The 19,377-nt window shown below is 50.2% G+C and overlaps 1 protein-coding gene across 1 annotated transcript; it reads right to left on the bottom strand.

The window, feature by feature from the left end:
- Window positions 1-447: 447 nt before the first annotated feature.
- Window positions 448-18,136, bottom strand: DLAT (dihydrolipoamide S-acetyltransferase). The gene is made up of 14 exons (XM_084611944.1): window positions 17,814-18,136; window positions 13,628-13,729; window positions 12,512-12,636; window positions 12,230-12,386; window positions 8,904-9,030; window positions 8,270-8,460; window positions 7,443-7,590; window positions 7,144-7,211; window positions 6,197-6,289; window positions 5,031-5,138; window positions 4,278-4,393; window positions 3,796-3,958; window positions 3,438-3,574; window positions 448-2,716 (listed from the first exon to the last, which is right to left on the bottom strand). Exons 1-14 carry the CDS (start codon window positions 18,066-18,068, stop codon window positions 2,587-2,589), a joined length of 1,920 nt encoding a protein of 639 aa, XP_084468070.1. The 5' UTR covers window positions 18,069-18,136; the 3' UTR covers window positions 448-2,586.
- Between the last annotated feature and the right edge of the window lie 1,241 nt (window positions 18,137-19,377).

Genomic DNA, 19,377 nt, shown 5'->3' with positions numbered 1-19,377 from the left:
TTTACATAATGAATATTAAGGCTCAAGAACCCTACAAATGAAGGTATCTACCAAAAGGGTTTCTCTGCTATAAACATTTTCCAAGTGCTATATCTCTGTGGTGCCTGCTAGCATTCATGAAGAAAACAAGCCAATGCAGATGAAATAATATTAAAAATTAGTACTTCACTGGTTGGGAAAGGTTGGCGAGGAGTCAAGTTGTCTTACAAAGGCAATAATGATCATATTCTATTCTAATATGAAATTATTTTTCAGACTCTAAGTGAGGAAATAAAGCATCAATTCCATGATGCCTTTTGGTAAGTGATTTGATATCACAATGTACTCACCCTTTTATGCCAGGTTGTACCCACTTTAGCTTTACACTACGCTTCTCCCATACAGCATATGACAATATGGCAAAGGAATAACCATGTTTAAAAATAGATCAGAAATTCAACAGACAGGTTACAAATGTATAATTGTATTTAATTTTAACAGACTAATTTACTCATGAGCAGCAATTCTTAGTTTTCCTTTTTTGTTCTGAAACAGTTACAAGGATTGCATCTAAAGACTGCATTTCTATAGTTATAGGTCAGCCTGAAATAGCGTTAATGTACATGAGCTGCCCTAGTTGGAGTGTATAGTGTGCAACAGGGCACTGCAAGCAACACAAAGCCAAATACAAACACAGAGCTGAAAGGATCATTCTGCTGTTCTGCAGCCTGTTCACCAGTCAGGCTCGCAATAGGACCGTGGTCCTTTGGCACAAGCTAGTTCCTGTTTTGATTTTCAGTTTATTACAGGGAAGGAACAACAAGAGTGTCCAGGATTTCCTTAACCCGAATTCTAAGTACTTGGTGCAGTGGAGTCAGAAACATAGATCATCCAAGTCTAGTGCTACATGACAGTGGCTTAACAGAGACACTGCTGAACACTTATGGCGGAAAACCTTAAGGTTAACAGGGTAAAATTGCATTTGCCCAACCAGAAGGGCTGACAACTTGCACAGACTGTGCACTAGTAGCGAGGTCAGCAGCACCCATTACTAAACAGAAAAAGCACTGGGACAATTTTTATTAGTCTAACAATTCCAAAGATTTAATAGAACACATGGACTCACCCAAGAATCTGGAACTGAGAAAATCAGAACATTTTTATACTTAAATGCAACAACTTTTCCTCTTACCCAACCATCAAAGTTAGGTATAACTGCAACCAACCGAGTAAAACATTAAATAGTTCTCACAAAAATATTTCATCTCCACAGTGTATTTTTTCAGTATTATCTTTAGTGGATTCTGTAGCACAACTTTACAAGAGACAATATTTAATGTAATGTATAGGGTACAGAATAACCTTTCATTCCTACCAAGCTCTCCAGGTCACCGATCAACTACATGATCTTTCTTTTTAAGTTAAGATTTCCCTTTGGAAAGTGGAATATTGGGAGTGGCCACTAATGTATCCCCCCACTGTAGGACACAACTATTAGTGTATTTGGGTACAAGTCCAATAGAAAACCATTTAAAGCATTTTACATACATTATATACACGGGACAGCACATTCACAGTTTATGAAGGCTGGGGCAGTAAAGACATTTCATTTAAGAATTGTGATATCAATGACCTCAACTCATGTTAGAGCTTCCCGTGTCAAGAATGTCTGAAAAATCAATTTTCAAACATGCAACTCATCACAAAAATGATTGCCAGGGATGGAATTCCAATGGCCAAATTACACATGCTAACAACAGGTATCGACACACCTAGCAAGAAATTCTCCTGACAGGTCTGCAGTACAACTATTTCCATTGCAACAGGGTGTACTGTTAACATTGCAAAGGGGAAAGCAGCCATTTAAGATAATTTCATACAAAAATACACACATGTGAAAATCCACAAGGATGGGGCACATTCTCTGTGACATTTAGAAGAGATTTGATTGTACTGTTTTGATAGCTTGATTAATTTAACTTCTCTCTTGCCTTTTTTTTTTTTTTTTTTAAGTCCTCTAAAAAGGGATCACTTAGCTGTGAAAATCTAAGCTAGTGTTGAATTCCAAGGAGGAATTGCAATGTGAACCCTTTGTCCTATGAAAAAATATTCCTCCTCTCAATGTATGCCTGTCACTCTCACTAATACTAACAGGAGAACAGACCACTTAGGGTTCACTTTTTTTGTTTTGTTTTTTGTTTTAAACTAGCTTGTAGATTTCAGCTACCAAGCCTTACAGATTCTTTTGCACAGATGTTTACAATCTGGTTCTCTTAATTTCTGAGAACATAAGAGATTATATATCTGTGTATGCTCCTGCCCACCCCAATTCAGGAGCATACATGAAGCATACAGTGCTCACATGATTTTAAATCCAAGACACTTGACTTTTTTTTGAGAAACACTGGCAAATTCATTAACTGTATATTGCTCTGTAAAGCCTTTTGCAAACTATTTATCTGTACAGAATGGTAAAAATTACCAGTTAATATACATATTTAAAATAAAAAAGGAAAATTTGTTTAATAGAGTCTAATCACTGAAATATAAATAGCTTGATTAGAACAGAACAATGTGACCTAGGAAAGTCTTGGTTGTTTGGTTCGATTATAGCAGCATGGTTGTTGGCTTTTCAAGGAACTTTTTGAACTCAGCAAGCCACTGGGCTCCAACTGCTCCATCCACAACTCGATGGTCACAACTAAGAGTAACTGACATCATGCTGGCCACATCAAACCTGGGAAGAGAAACAAAATCCCACATTTAGCACTCGCAAGTTAGTTTGCGGAGATTTGTCAGCCAGTGATATTCACACCACCCAGGACTTAAAAGATAAACCCCAAAGGGTGTTGGTCCTGTAGTACTCAGATCTACATGTATACCTTCACAAATGCTTATGATAAAGATCTACATGAGAGAGTAGATCAGATCCTTCACTTTCTGAAATTAGGTGATCCCTTTGGAACATGCAGCTCATTTTATTTAATAAAATGCATATACATTGGTGATAAAACTTCACTCTATCTCCATGCTAAGTCACACTCTAGGCCTGGCTACCTCAGCATGAGTTTTCAGGCAGTAAGACTGTCTTTTATCTATACGTGTCATTCATTTGCTCACCAGATTCAAAAGTCTGCACTGTGCCACTCAAAATTTGCCAGCGAAATATGGTCCTGTGAGAAAGGCACTAATCTAGGATTTAGGAGACAAAGGTTCAGTTCCCTTCTCTGCCACACATTTCCTGTGCAACCTTGAGCAAATTATTTACTCTCTGTGCCTCAGGCCCCCATCTTACAGATGGGGATAATAGGACTTCTCTAACTCACAGTGGCACTGTGCAATACTGCTAAATATTGATCATCTGATGGGAAAATTAGAATACTAGCCACTATTCCAAAGTAAATGTCACCTGTTTGAAGAGTTAACTGAATCTAGATAATGCTCTATTTAATACTTACCCCTTCTCATTATTTGCTGGCACCAGCCTGTTCTCTGAAGTACCAACTGCCAGAATACATGCCTGAGGTGGATTGATTATGGCAGAAAAATTCTTAATCCCATACATTCCTAAATTGGAAACCGTAAAAGTGCCTCCCTACAGGAAATAAACACATAGATTAATATATGGATCACCACAAAAGTTACTTCACACAGCATGTTAATTAACATGGCTAAACTAGATCATGGATTTGAAAGTGCCTGTTCTGAAGGGGTCATTTGACCCACATGTCATGAAATGGTTCACTTTTTTTTTTTTTTTTTTAAAGTCAGGGACAATCACCGCTCCAGTAATTACTAACACACCAAGCTCCTCACCTGGAATTCATGGGGCTGAAGTTTACCTTCTCGTGCTTTGGCTGCCAAAGAGGCAACATCTTTACTAATGGAAGCCAATCCCTTTATGTGCGCATTGAACACGATGGGAGTTATAAGCCCTGCAGGAGTACTCACTGCAATGCTAACATCCACTACATGATTTCTGTAAGACACAATGGGGACACAACCCATATTACTTGAGCGGGACACAAAAGAAAGATTTTTTTTAAAGCATTAAAGCCACCTCGTATAAACAAGTGGTTACTGTCATGTCCATTAAGTCTAGTGCCCAGGCCTCACTCACAAGGGCACTTTAAGAAAGGTATATGAACTCTTGAGAATCCCCTGAGTTTTATACTGCAGCTGCTCCCATTCCTGCCAGCCTTTATGAGATCCTGCCAAAAGTGTGGGAGAATTGCTCCATTTTGCTATTAACACCATACTGAATAAAGTTACTAGCTACATTTGGACCATATACTTACTGCCTGATAACAGTGTCCAACCATGAGGAATTGGCTTCAGGCACCTTCACACATGCCAGAGCTGAAGCTTTAATGATGAAGTCATTGATGGAAAGCTTAATGTTCTCCGACACCTCCTGTAAAGAGAAGACAGAGGTCTGAAATGTCAGTGATTTACTCACTCCTTATAGTCACCATAAAAACTGAATCAGTTTGCATAAACACAAGACTACATGGCCTGTTTACACTTACTACTGACCCTATCACAGTCAGTCAATCTGGCACATCTCTAAGAGGAAACATTTGAAAGTATCTTAAGCCCATTTAACATTTGCATTCCTCCCCCCTGCCCCTGCCCCCGCCTTGTAGTCCGAGAAGCAGTATTCAGTTTTGGGATATGTGATCTTCATTTCCCCAAAAGAAAGAACTCTGCTCAGACGCAGCATCTCATTTACGATTTGATCCTGCTCTTTATCCTATTCTCTAGCTGAGGCAACAATAGTAAAAGAAAGCTGTGCAGCTTGTCTAGGATTCAGTGTGATCAGGCTGGGGAACTCTGAGCACGCAATGGGCAGTGTTTGGATGGAGAAGACTTCTCCACACTCTGTCACAAGAGGGTCAAGACCTGATTAGCAGGAGGCAGCAAAGTTTGGATGCGAAGGAACCTGTTCTTCCCAAGTCCAGCTGGCTCAACCCTGAAGAACAGATGCAGGAGGCTCATCATACTGATTATCTACCTGTCCTCAGACCCACACCACCCTTCAGTTGTGTTACCTTATTAAGTTCTTTCCTGAGCTCCAATATTTCTTCCACATTTATATCAATAGACAGATAGTAGTGAGGTATTGTTTGTTTAGACTGCATCAAACGCTGAGCAATGACCTGAAGGCAAACACAAAAGGTCATTAAAACACAACACACTTTGCAAAATGGGCTTCCATCCAAGTTAAAAGTAGGGTTGACAACGCACACCACTGTCTTAGATGCACACATTCTAGCACAATTAGGTTTGGTCCAAGCATCTTTGGAGTTGCTACATAAAGACCACTGAGCAGCAGACAATAGTCAAAAGACCAATATAAGGATTTTGCATTTTTAAATCAGCTAGAATTTATACCCCTACTCTCATTTTGCTGGATGGCGCAGAGAGATGAACAGATGGGCTGAGACAGAGGAAAACTTTGTTATGGTGATTTGGGAAGCATCTTAGTTTTGGGGACAGTGGTCCTAACTGTTTGTATTTTAGAGAGAGCGAGAGAGATTGTACATGAGGCCAGAAACGTTGGATGGATGCATTTTTATAAACGCAATAAAGCAGCTGCTGTATATAAAAGGCACCTCCACAAGAAGATCTCGCCCTCACCTTCAAATGAAGTTTATTACACCAGAAGAGAGAGATTTGGCTAACAGGAATGGTTGTCCATTATAAGCCACCAGACACCTAGAGATGTCACCCTACTATAAATCACTAATAGCAGTAAAATTTTTGCTTCAACTTTCATTTCTCGCAGCGTGGGTGGATCTGACCCTAGTCTCCTTTTTTGGGTACATCAACCACCACGACATGATTTAGCACAATTGGCCATCTCTGCTCAAGGCGCAAATGGAATAGAAGGGTTGCTGCAGATTAGGGCTGAGGTGCATTGACAAAGCTGCATGGTCTCGCAGGTCAGAATGGAGGTGCATCAGCAAAGCTGCATGGGGGAAGCTTGCTCAACACCTGCCAGTTCTATGCCTTGCTCAAGCCAGCGCTATTAAATCACTTACTCTCATGAGCAAGTTTTTCCCACCAAGTTCACTACCCTTCAGCATCCAATTGGCCCTCCTAGTTAAAAGGGACCTTAGTCAACAGTGGTTAAATGTTTAATGTTTCTGGAAAGACTCCTATGTGTAAATACAATCATCTCTTTAAAGGGAGAGAAAGAAGGAAAACCTCTTACCCTCCGAACATTACCGATGGGGATATCTGTGAAGACACCTGAAGGAGGTGGTGTTGCTGTTGGAGCTGCAGGTGTAACAGGAGCTGCCGGGGCCTGTGCACAAAGACAGACAGACAGCCGGGTTTCCGATCATCGCTCAAATGTGAGCTGGGGTTTGTCAGAAACTAGAAATCAACATTACGGAGACAAGCTTTGGGATGACTCCTGTGAATAAGGCTGTGGTGGAAAACAGATGGCTGAGACACGGCTGCTCTCCGTGTTTCCGGTCGCCTTCTTTAGTAAGCAGAAGGCACTCCCGTCCTATAGCTTCCTACCCAGATACATTTTAAGTGATTCACAAACCCAAATGTTAAGGCCTCGATAACATTCTGTTCCCAGAATGTGGCGTTTGTGGGTATATGAAACATATGGTATTGACATCTGTAGCTACTATATTCTAATTAAGGACTGGTAATAAATATTAGTGATAGGTACCAGCCTACACGGTTACAGCTACAAAGCAGAACTCTATCAGACAATGATTGCAAAGTGAGGAGGACTGCAGAAGACTTTCAGTTTTTAATACTGGCCTTCCTTTGATTTTCCCCTCCTAAGCTGCCTTCCTCAAGGCTCCACCACTCCATTAGCTGTTCCGTTTATATGGTCCCCATTACCATAGTAACACCTGGAGAGGCAGGATGTGCTTCTGCAGCAAAATTCCAAAAAGTGACAAATTAAAAAAGGAGAACATCTCATCTCACGTTTCTGAAGTCCTACACATGCTGACTCCCCAACACTTTCCACACTGTCCAATCACCAGCAAAACTGTCAGTCTTCAGAATGCTCGTACTTCACCTGCTGGTTGCAGTCTTCAGCCGCTTCCAAAGAGCAGCGGGTAGCTCTACACTTCTGTCAAAACAACTACTAATGCAGTAGTACGAGATCTCACGGATTTCAGTCCTACTCACAGGGACAACCTTTGGAGGCACAAATGACTCAATATCTTTCTTCGTGATTCTGCCATCTGGTCCAGTACCTGGTTAAGGGACATGTGAAATGTAAGATGATTTCATGCAATGCCATATTGGGAAAATGCAAATTAAAATGAAACCCACTCCCTTCTAACCCAGTCACTCAGCACAGCAACTGGACATTCAGCTGTAATCTGTGACCAGAAAACATTTTTGATGGACTGGGAGCGAACAGACAGCTAAGCACATATCTAAGGGCAACAGAGACTTGGATAAGAACGGAAATGGCAACTCACCTTTCACCTGCGCAATGTCAATTCCTCTTTCTGCTGCCATTTTCTTTGCCAGGGGGCTAATTATTACCCTTCCTTTATGTACAGGAGCCCCAGGTGATGAGACTGCTGGAGCTGAAGGGGCAGGGGGCTGGGGAGGAGGAGCTGCCACCTTAAGAGAATGGGTTAGACACAGTCATTAGCTGCACAGACATTCAGCTAAAGTCTTAAAGTTTCACTTAAGTATGAGGAGATGTAACATGCAAAGAGAACATGGGCATCTGGTAACCAAAAACCAACTAGAGAATGTTCACAGATCAGCAACAACAGTGATCAGGGGCTGGAGGGGCTGATTTAGGAGATTAAGGAAGAGAATGAGAGCTAAATCAGCAGAACTGTGGCTAGAGTGATGATCAGAGGTAGGGAATGAAACACTGCAGGTATGGGGGAGAGGAATTATTTAGGAATGTGCAGAGAAATAAATGACATTATGAGAAAATTTAGTCTATCAGAATGCCTTTCTGGGAGTGTGACTGATTAGGCTGTGGAATCATCTCCCAGATGAAGGGGCAGTAAGTGACTTGTATCCCCATCATTTGGAGCATTTAAAACGAGAATGGGCAGCAGTCTGGATTACAGACATAGGGAACAACCGCCATCAGTTCCCAGAGAATAGATTAGCTGGTGCTAATAGGTTGTATTCATCTCACAATATCCTTCCACTCATGATACCACAAACACATTACTGGAGTTCAAGCTTCACAAGGTTCAAACCAGCAGGATTATTCAGGTCAGATTAACAACTGCTAATGGTCCCCCCTCTTCTCTTCCCCATGAGAGATAGTCTTTACCGGAGGGAGAGGACTGGGTGGTGGTGCTTGTGGTTTGATATCAGCTACTCCAGTATCCCTGTAGTCAGCAAATGCTGGAATATCAGACTCCTTCTCCACAATGATACAGAGTGGGGTTCCTAATGGCACATCCCTTGTTCCTTCAGACACCAGAATTTTTGCCAGGTAGCCTTCTTCCTGCACTTCAAAGCCTTAAAAGAAAATGACTGATGAATGCTGGAGAAGATCAAATAACCAGAAGGTTGGCATTGATGTCACACAATCTCAACACTGGCACAATGAAGAGTTCTTTTGGATGATGCTTTCAGTCTCCCCATAGTAACTAAATCCCTGCCACTTTTTAACACATCTTTAAAACAACACTGAATGGGGAGAAGTCTCCATGTACTGCAGGTTTAACACCACAGGGCTGGTGCAAAGCTGGGAGCTGCTATTAGCAGCTCCATCACCTAGAACTACAAGAGGACAGGAAATAGCTTTACATTGCTCCTTTTACATTGCACCAAGGCCTGCTGCCCTTTGCAGCTGGAAGAGAAGAGGCTGGTTTGAAGCTCTACTGTGGATTACTCTCTCTCTCTCTCTCCAGAGGTTAAAGAACAATCTATGGTCTCTCTCAGGGTAAGAGATTGCTCACCTATTGTGGCTTTATCTGTTTCAATTTCTGCCAGTAAGTCTCCTTCGCTCAGTTTCTCACCAACCTTCTTCTCCCACCGCTGAACCGTGCCCATTGTCATCGTTGGTGAGAGAGCAGGGAGAACAATCTATGGAGTCAAAAGAATGCGAGGGTATCATAACAGATAACTGAAAGCCAACAGGAGCATGACTTCAAACCCCAACCAGTGTATTACCCTGGAGAATGAGCCAGCACCAATATGTTCCTGGGCCTGCCTAACCCAACGGAGCAGGGTGCAATGCTGCTGCTGCCAGATTCTTCTTTAAAGACGCTAAACCAGAGCTTAAATTAAGGAAGAAAATTGAAAGGCAACAACTGAGGGATTTTCCTGTTGGGATTCTGCTTTGCCTGTTTAGTGCTAGTAAATAACCATCACCTAGCACTTATGTAACAGTTTTCACCTGTAGCGCCGAAGTGCACAGATGGGGAAATTGAGGCATAGATAGGTGGAGTGCCTTGTGTGAGGTCACACAGCAAATCAGTGGAAGAAATGGAAATAAAACTCCCAATTCCCAGAACAGGTGAGGTTCCGCCAACTCCATTTGGAATCTGACTCCTTAACACAATACTATGAAAAACGAAGGGGAGAATGGGAAAACCTGTGCTGGGAGTGACACACCCTGGCCCTCAGAGCAGTCGGGTACAACAGCGATGGGCATTTTAGATATGGATGCAATAATAATAATAATGGATGTGCACAACTTTGCAAGACACTAGTAGCTCTTCTACTGCATCACTGCAGAACTTGTTAGAGAATCAACATTCGACCAGCCCTGAACAAGAAAAGAGCAGTAGAAAGGAAGCATGGTCCAGTGGGCAAGGTGCTAGTCTGGGATTCAAGAGACTTGGGTTAAATTCCCTGTACCACCATACACTTCCTGTGATGCCCTGAGCAAGTCACAATCTCACTGTACCTCAGCATCCCACCTGTAAAATGGGGATTATAGCAACTCCCTACTTCACAGGAGTATTGCAAGGCTAAACCCATTAAAGGTTGTGAGATGCTCAGCTACAATGGTAAAAGGGCCATATAAGTACTTAAGATAGACAAACACAGGATACTGTAGTAGTACTAGGCAGTCACACAGAGATACCTCAGCATCTAACCACATGAGAACTAACCAAGCACAACTGGTCTGCTCCTGGGCTATGCAAACTTAAAAGAAATTCTTCCCACATAACTGGGCCCCAGCAGAGTAACAGAGGGTGCGATGTAGCTCCTAAGTCCCTTTGTTTCATGCTCAATGTCACGGCGCCTAACTTTCAGTTGCTAAATCCAGGGTTGTGAGTTCAATCCTTGAGGGGGCCATTTAGGGATCTGGGCCAAAAATTGGAGATTGGTCCTGCTTTGAGCAGGGGGTTGGACTAGATGACCTCCTGAGGTCCCTTCCAACCATGATATTCTATGATTCAGACCTATGATTCAGTGGCCTAAAGAAATCACATGAACAACTCTGCAGTCCACAAAGCTGAGCTAGAGGCCTAGGCTTCCTATCCAATGAATGGGGAGAGATAAGGAGTACTTGTGGCACCTTAGAGACTAACCAATTTATTAGAGCATGAGCTTTCGTGAGCTACAGCTCACTTCCTCAGATGCATATCGTGGAAACTGCAGCAGGCTTTATATATACACAGAGAATATGAAACAATACCTATTCCCACCCCACTGTCCTGCTGGTAATAGCTTATCTAAAGTGATCATCAGGTGGGCCATTTCCAGCACAAATCCAGGTTTTCTCACCCTCCACCCCCCCACACAAATTCACTCTCCTGCTGGTGATAGCCCATCCAAAGTGACAACTCTTTTTTCATATTCTCTGTGTATATATAAAGCCTGCTGCAGTTTCCACGATATGCATCTGAGGAAGTGAGCTGTAGCTCACGAAAGCTTATGCTCTAATAAATTGGTTAGTCTCTAAGGTGCCACAAGTACTCCTTTTCTTATTGTGTAGAGAGTTGTCACTTTGGATGGGCTATTACCAGCAGGAGAGTGAGTTTGTGTGTGGGGGGGTTGAGGGTGAGAAAACCTGGATTTGTGCTGGAAATGGCCCAACTTGATGATTACTTTAGATAAGCTATTACCAGCAGGACAGTGGGGTGGGAGGAGGTATTGTTTTATGATCTCTGTATGTATATAAAGTCTGCTGCAGTTTCCACGGTATGCATCCGATGAAGTGAGCTGTAGCTCACGAAAGCTCATGCTCTAATAAATTGGTTAGTCTCTAAGGTGCCACAAGTCCTCCTTTTCTTCTTGCGAATACAGACTAACACGGCTGTTACTCTGAAACCTGGGGAGAGATAGGCACCAGAGAACATGAACCATAAAAGCCAGCCAATGCCAACAACAGGGATGTGTACTAAGCCCTGCCCCACTCACACTGATGGGCACTTGAGTCTGGGCTGCAGGGAGGCACCTAGCTCTGGAAGTGATCGTGAAGGGGAACCAACCGCCTAAGCCACTTCTTGTGGGAATGAGTTCAGCACCTGCCTCGCTCCACACAAAAACGGCTACAGGAGGAGGTGGTGGTGCCTCTCACCTTATAACTTTTAGCCCAGAGGTTAGAGCACTCACCCAGGATGTGGGGCACCCAGATTCAGTCCCCTCTTCACTCTGACTAGAGCACAAGAAAGGATTTGAACAGGGGTCTCCCACCTCTCAGGAGAATGCTCTAATCACTGAGCAATGGGATATTCTGATGTGGGGCCCCCTCAGTCTCTCCTGTTGAAGCTGTTCCACTGTGGATAAATAATGAACGAGTGATTGGAGCAGGGGGACTGGACCCAGGGTCTCCCCTCTCCCAGGGGGGTGCCCTAAAACTGGATTACAAAGTCTCTTTCTCTCTCTTCCTAGTCCAATGACTAAGTATTTTTTTTTCAGGGGACTAGTCACTTGACCAGAGACAGAGTGCTGCTTTATAGCTTGCTGAATGCCTTCATCCTTTACTCCATTCTATATAGCTAGGCCATCTACTAGCCAAATTAACCAATCAATGTCATTGCCTTTTAATAAGAAGAGAATCATGTGCATACAGGAGCTTTTCATAGTCTGAGGGAACAGACTGTCTTCTTCGACTGATACCAGGGGCCCTAAAACAGTTTTAAAGCTTAACTGATTGGGGTTTTTTAAAGCCCATTTTAAATCTGTACGATTGACTCTCACTCCTGCAGCTAGAGCTAATAAGGCCTATGGTTTATATCTACATCACAGTGCCTAGGAGCTATTAGTGTTCGACAGGCAGAAGACAGACACTGAAGAATAATTCACTACAGGTATGTACATGCCTTACCTGCATGTGAGGAGGATAGGAGCTGCCTGGAGTCTGCACAGAGGGCTGAGCTGGTGCGGGGGGAACTGCCGCTGGAGGGGGAGGCACTGAGGCTGCTGTAGCAGCAGGTGCTGCAGAATCCAAGGTAAAATTCTTAAAGGCATCAATAAACTCGGGCCTAGAAGAGGAGCCAAAGGAGCCATGAACAATATGGAAGATAACGTGCCTAATGCTTCATCCAGGGCACCCAACCTGCCAGGTTCCCCAGACAGCACTCTACTGAGATGTGATCGATTTACTTACTTTTCAACTGTGATACATATTACAGACCCAATGGGGACATCCCTTGTCCCTTCTGCTACCAGGATCTTAGCCAAGTAACATTCTTCCAGACTCTCAAATCCCACAGTCGCTTTGTCTGTTTCCACCTTTGCAAAAAGAGAACGATCTTGTTATGGCCCAAAAGAAAGAAAGAAAAAAATAAAAAGGGCTGCATACAGCTCAGACTCCTCCAGTCTGATGTTTGTGGGTGAAGCTCCCTGGCATATAAAGCCATGGTGAGAATCATCTCAGCTGACAGCAGCAACTTGGCTGACAAGGAAAAGAGACTGTAGAGGTTCAATCCCCCTCACAAGTCGCTAGGAAACAGCAGGCAACTCTGAGGGGTAGTGAGGTTGTGGCTGTTTTTAATCCCTTCAATAAAGTGGCTTCAGAAAATTAATATTAATTTTTATTATCTGTATTTCATAGTATCTAGGCACCCCAGACATTGATCAGGACACCACCGTGCTAGGTGCTGTACACACACAAAACACAAAGAGAGTCCCTGCCCCAGACAACTCACAATCTAAGTATGAGAGGGACCAGATGGATGGACAGACTGACAGGGGAGTACAAGGAAACAATGAGACAATATATCAGTAGGACAGCCTGTGGTCTCAGCCCACCAGCAGCCTATCTGTGGACAAATTTTATGTAGGCCTCACAGCAGAAAAGTATTTTAAGAAGAAATCTGACGGAGGAAAATGAGTTAGTTTTGTGGATGTTTATGGGGAGCTTCTCCCAAGCCTGAGGGGCAGCACAGGAGAAAGTACAAAGGTGCTTGTTTGAAAATTTAACAAGTGGGTAATGGAAGCTGGCATTATGGGCTGATCAGAGGCAGGAGTCAACCTTCCAATGCTGAATCAGAGATAATGGGTAAGGGTGAGGAAAGAACAATTATACCTGTTTGGGGTGACTTGTGACAAAATCCAGGGCATGCAGTTAGTACGGGGACAATTTTAGAGACCATAACCTGCCTCATTCTCTGGTTATGGTGCAGCCTCCCACCCCACCAGAAAGTGAGAGGCCCCACACAATCTGGCCCTTGGTGCCCCATAACTGGGGCCGTCCTGGTTAGGGGCGACCTCTCCACGGTACCTCTGCAATCAGATCACCCTCGCTGATCTTCTCCCCTTCCTTCTTCTCCCACCGAGCGATAGTCCCCATCTGCATTGTAGGGGAAAGAGCCGGCAAAGGCACCTGCAAAAGAACAACCCAGCCATAGCATTAGTGACTCTAGAACACCTTCTACCAAGAGAGGCGAGAGGCCAGTCAATGCTCTTGAATCCAGAAACAGTCAAGGTGCCAACAATAAAACAGCCATAATGCTAATGCAATAGTCTCACGTTTATTCAGAGCCTTTCATCCCAAGGTGCTTCATAACTCAGACTGACTCCAGGGAATTGCTTGTCCCCTGGAGCTCTAAAGGGCAGCTACCGACTGGTGCACAATACCACAGTGGGTGGGGAAGGGGCACAAAGACAAGGGCAAATCCGAACTTGGCAAACGACTGGGCTATTGGCAAGTGGGCTCTAGGGCTGGCCGGGGTAACATCCTGTGGTTTCGGGGGCCAAGGAACAGGAGAAGGACGCCGCTTGTAAGGCCTGGCCAGCAAGTCTGTGAGAGGGGATGCCGGGGGAGGCTGGGCTGGGGTTGTTTGCATCTCACGGGGGTTTTGCAGGGGAGGTCCCCCATCCTAGCCTCTCCAGCGACTGTAGAGTCGGGGTGGGCATGACCCCAGCGAGCTGGGGGAAGAGAAAGAGAGTAACTCCGTGGCTGTGGGGCCGGAGTAGGCATGACCCCAGGGAGCTGGGGGAAGGGAAAGAGGCTGACTCTGTGGCTGGGGGTCTGGGGGGGCATGACCCCAGGGAGCTGGGGGAAGGGAAAGGGGGTGACTCTGTGGCGGGGGGGGCATGACCCCAGGGAGCTGGGGGAAGGAAAAGGGGGTGACTCTGTGGCGGGGGGGGCATGACCCCAGGGAGCTGGGGGAAGGAAAAGGGGGTGACTCTGAGGCAGGGGGGGCATGACCCCAGGGAGCTGGGGGAAGGAAAAGGGGTGACTATGTGGCTGGGGGTCTGGGGGGCATGACCCCAGGGAGCTGGGGGAAGGGAAAGGGGGTGACTCTGTGGCGGGGGGGGCATGACCCCAGGGAGCTGGGGGAAGAGAAAGAGAGTAACTCCGTGGAGGGGGGGGCATGACCCCAGGGAGCTGGGGGAAGGGAAAGGGGGTGACTCCGTGGAGGGGGGGGCATGACCCCAGGGAGCTGGGGGAAGGGAAAGGGGGTGACTCCGTGGAGGGGGGGGCATGACCCCAGGGAGCTGGGGGAAGGGAAAGGGGGTGACTGAGGCGGGGGGGGCATGACCCCAGGGAGCTGGGGGAAGGGGAAGGGGGTGACTCTGTGGGGGGGGGGCAATGACCCCAGGGAGCTGGGGGAAAGGAAAGGGGGTGACTGTGGCGGGGGGGGAGCATGACCCCAGGGAGCTGGGGGAAGGGAAAGGGGGTGACTCTGAGGCGGGGGGGGCAATGACCCCAGGGAGCTGGGAGAAGGGAAAGGGGGTGACTCTGAGGGGGGGGGGCAATGACCCCAGGGAGCTGGGGGAAAGGAAAGGGGGTGACTCTGAGGCGGGGGGGGCAATGACCCCAGGGAGCTGGGGGAAAGGAAAGGGGGTGACTCTGAGGCGGGGGGGGCAATGACCCCAGGGAGCTGGGGGAAGGGAAAGGGGGTGACTCTGTGGCGGGGGGGGGGCATGACCCCAGGGAGCTGGGGGAAGGGAAAGGGGGTGACTCTGTGGCGGGGGGGGGGCATGACCCCAGGGAGCTGGGGGAAGGGAAAGGGGGTGACTCTGTGGCGGGGGGGGGCATGACCCCAGGGAGCTGGGGGAAGGGAAAGGGGGTGACTCTGTGGCGGGGGGGGGCATGACCCCAGGGAGCTGGGGGAAGGAAAAGGGGGTGACTCTGAGGCAGGGGGGGCATGACCCCAGGGAGCTGGGGGAAGGAAAAGGGGTGACTATGTGGCTGGGGGTCTGGGGGGCATGACCCCAGGGAGCTGGGGGAAGGGAAAGGGGGTGACTCTGTGGTGGGGGGGGGGCATGACCCCAGGGAGCTGGGGGAAGAGAAAGAGAGTAACTCTGTGGAGGGGGGGGCATGACCCCAGGGAGCTGGGGGAAGGGAAAGGGGGTGACTCCGTGGAGGGGGGGGCATGACCCCAGGGAGCTGGGGGAAGGGAAAGGGGGTGACTCCGTGGAGGGGGGGGCATGACCCCAGGGAGCTGGGGGAAGGGAAAGGGGGTGACTGAGGCGGGGGGGGCATGACCCCAGGGAGCTGGGGGAAGGGAAAGGGGGTGACTCTGTGGAGGGGGGGGCAATGACCCCAGGGAGCTGGGGGAAAGGAAAGGGGGTGACTGTGGCGGGGGGGGAGCATGACCCCAGGGAGCTGGGGGAAGGGAAAAGGGGTGACTCTGAGGCGGGGGGGGCAATGACCCCAGGGAGCTGGGGGAAGGAAAAGGGGGTGACTCTGTGGAGGGGGGGCATGACCCCAGGGAGCTGGGGGAAGGAAAAGGGGGTGACTCTGAGGCGGGGGGGGCAATGACCCCAGGGAGCTGGGGGAAAGGAAAGGGGGTGACTCTGAGGCGGGGGGGGCAATGACCCCAGGGAGCTGGGGGAAAGGAAAGGGGGTGACTCTGAGGCGGGGGGGGCAATGACCCCAGGGAGCTGGGGGAAAGGAAAGGGGGTGACTCTGAGGCGGGGGGGGCAATGACCCCAGGGAGCTGGGGGAAAGGAAAGGGGGTGACTCTGTGGCGGGGGGGGGCATGACCCCAGGGAGCTGGGGGAAAGGAAAGGGGGTGACTCTGTGGCGGGGGGGGGCATGACCCCAGGGAGCTGGGGGAAGGGAAAGGGGGTGACTCTGTGGCGGGGGGGGGCATGACCCCAGGGAGCTGGGGGAAGGGAAAGGGGGTGACTCCGTGGCGGGGCGGGGCATGACCCCAGGGAGCTGGGGGAAGGGAAAGGGGGTGACTCCGTGGCGGGGCGGGGCATGACCCCAGGGAGCTGGGGGAAGGGAAAGGGGGTGACTCCGTGGCGGGGCGGGGCATGACCCCAGGGAGCTGGGGGAAGGGAAAGGGGGTGACTCCGTGGCGGGGGGGGCATGACCCCAGGGAGCTGGGGGAAGGGAAAGGGGGTGACTCCGTGGCGGGGGGGGGCATGACCCCAGGGAGCTGGGGGAAGGGAAAGGGGGTGACTCCGTGGCGGGGGGGGGCATGACCCCAGGGAGCTGGGGGAAGGGAAAGGGGGTGACTCTGTGGCGGGGGGGGGGCATGACCCCAGGGAGCTGGGGGAAGGGAAAGGGGGTGACTCTGTGGCGGGGGGGGCATGACCCCAGGGAGCTGGGGGAAGGGAAAGGGGGTGACTCTGTGGCAGGGGGGGGCATGACCCCAGGGAGCTGGGGGAAGGGAAAGGGGGTGACTCCGTGGCGGGGGGGGCATGACCCCAGGGAGCTGGCGGAAGGGAAAGGGGGTGACTCTGTGGAGGGGGGGGCATGACCCCAGGGAGCTGGGGGAAGGGAAAGGGGGTGACTCTGTGGCGGGGGGGCATGACCCCAGGGAGCTGGGGGAAGGGAAAGGGGGTGACTCCGTGGAGGGGGGGCATGACCGCAGGGAGCTGGGGGAAGGGAAAGGGGGTGACTCTGTGGCTGGGGGTCTGGGGGGCATGACTCCAGGGAGCTGGGGGAAGGGAAAGGGGGTGACTCTGTGGCTGGGGGTCTGGGGGGCATGACTCCAGGGAGCTGGGGGAAGGGAAAGGGGGTGACTCTGTGGCGGGGGGGGCATGACCCCAGGGAGCTGGGGGAAGGGAAAGGGGGTGACTCCGTGGAGGGGGGGCATGACCCCAGGGAGCTGGGGAAGGGAAAGGGGGTGACTCTGTGGCTGGGGGTCTGGGGGGCATGACCCCAGGGAGCTGGGGGAAGGGAAAGGGGGTGACTCCGTGGAGGGGGGGCATGACCCCAGGGAGCTGGGGAAGGGAAAGGGGGTGACTCTGTGGCTGGGGGTCTGGGGGGCATGACCCCAGGGAGCTGGGGGAAGGGAAAGGGGGTGACTGAGGCAGGGGGGGCATGACCCCAGGGAGCTGGGGGAAGGGAAAGGGGGTGACTCCGTGGAGGGGGGGGCATGACCCCAGGGAGCTGGGGGAAGGGAAAGGGGGTGACTCTGTGGCGGGGGGGGGCTCTGGGGGTCAGGATCCGGGGTGGGGGGAGGTCCGGGTGCCCCAGTCCCCAGTGCCCCCCAGCCCCTCACCTTCTGGTGGGGCGGGAGGCTGCACCACCGCCGGGGGACGAGGCGGGGCCAGGGCTCCCTCAGCAGCAGCAGCCGCCCCGCGGGCCTGGGCCCCGGCGCGCTCCGGCTCCGGCTCCGGCCCCGCGGGGGCTGCGCGGCCCCCAGGCTCCCTCCGTTCAGGGCGCGGGCCCCCCGGCCAGGGCTCGCTCCCGCCGCTCCGGGCACCCGCCGCGGGGCCGCGCACGGGGCGAGGCGCCGCGCGAACACGCGCCACATGCTGCTGCGGAGCCGGGACCCGGCAGCGGCGATGACCTCGCTCCCCTCCGGACTGCGGGCGCCCACCGCGCTTTACGGCAGCAGCGGCTGCGACAGTGTCGTGAAGAGCCACAAAACGGGGGGGGGGGGCAGCTGGAGCGAGGGGCTGGCTGGGAGGACAGCGCCGAGGAGATAGCGCGAGAGATCTGGGTGCAAGGAGGTCTGGGGGTGGACAGGGGACTCTGGGGTAGGATGGGGGAGCAGGGAAAGTCTGGGGGCAGGATGGGGGTGCAGGGGTGCTTAGGGGCAGGGTGGGGGCAGGATGGGGGTGCAGGGGTGCTTAGGGGCAGGATGGGGGAGCAGGGAAAGTCTGGGGGCAGGATGGGGGTGCAGGGGTGCTTAGGGGCAGGATGGGGGAGCAGGGAAAGTCTGGGGGCAGGATGGGGGTGCAGGGGTGCTTAGGGGCAGGGTGGGGGCAGGATGGGGGAGCAGGGAAAGTCTGGGGGCAGGATGGGAGTGCAGGGGACCCTAGGGGTAGGGTGGGGGCAGGATGGGGGAGCAGGGAAAGTCAGGGGGCAGGATGGGAGTGCAGGGGTCCCTAGGGGTAGGGTGGGGGTGGATGGGGGAGCAGGGGAAGTCTGGGGGCAGGATGGGGCGCCACTGGGGTCTGAGGAGCAGGGGAATCTGGGATTGTATTCATGGGGAAGTGGGGGCACTTAGGTGCAGATTGTGGGAGTAATTGTATAGAGGAAAGCAAGGGGATTGGGGGTGTGGGATAAGCGAACAAAGGATTGGATGGGGGGATTGGGGCAGGGAGGAATCACAGGGACTTGGGGGTCTCCAGCCCCACACCCTCTTCTGTGCTGTTCACTCCCATACCTATCAGAGGCCCTGGTGCTGAGATGGCTCCACAGTTGGGCACTGGGGAGGTGGAAGGTTACGCGCAGGCAGCTAAATACCAAACCCAGATGTGCACGTTCAGTGCAGCCTTCTGCAGGTGTCACCCCAGCGCCTCGAAGGTGCCCGCTGTGCTGTCCCTCGGGGGAATGGAACTCCCTTTATGATGATTGTTTTATGGCACACAGGCAGATGTTGTGATTCTTGTATTAATCGATGAAGGGGAAATGCCACACTGACTTAAACTCATGCAGACCCACAGAATGCCCTAGGTGGGAGGGAGTTACGTAGTACAAAAGCTGGGCCTTGTCATCATCTTCCAGGTGAGGCACATGAGGCTATCCCCAGCTGGGAAAATAGGCTTTAGAGCACAGCCAAACCTGTATGTCAGTTCTGGTTAGGCCCACAGCCCCCTTGACTCCGACAATAGTGC

The sequence above is a fragment of the Lepidochelys olivacea genome, assembly GCF_965140295.1.
Source record: "Lepidochelys olivacea isolate rLepOli2 genome assembly, chromosome: 22".
Classification (NCBI taxonomy): domain Eukaryota; kingdom Metazoa; phylum Chordata; order Testudines; family Cheloniidae; genus Lepidochelys; species Lepidochelys olivacea.
The sequence above is the reverse complement of the archived record's forward strand: the minus strand, read 5'-3'. Positions and strand labels throughout refer to the sequence as shown.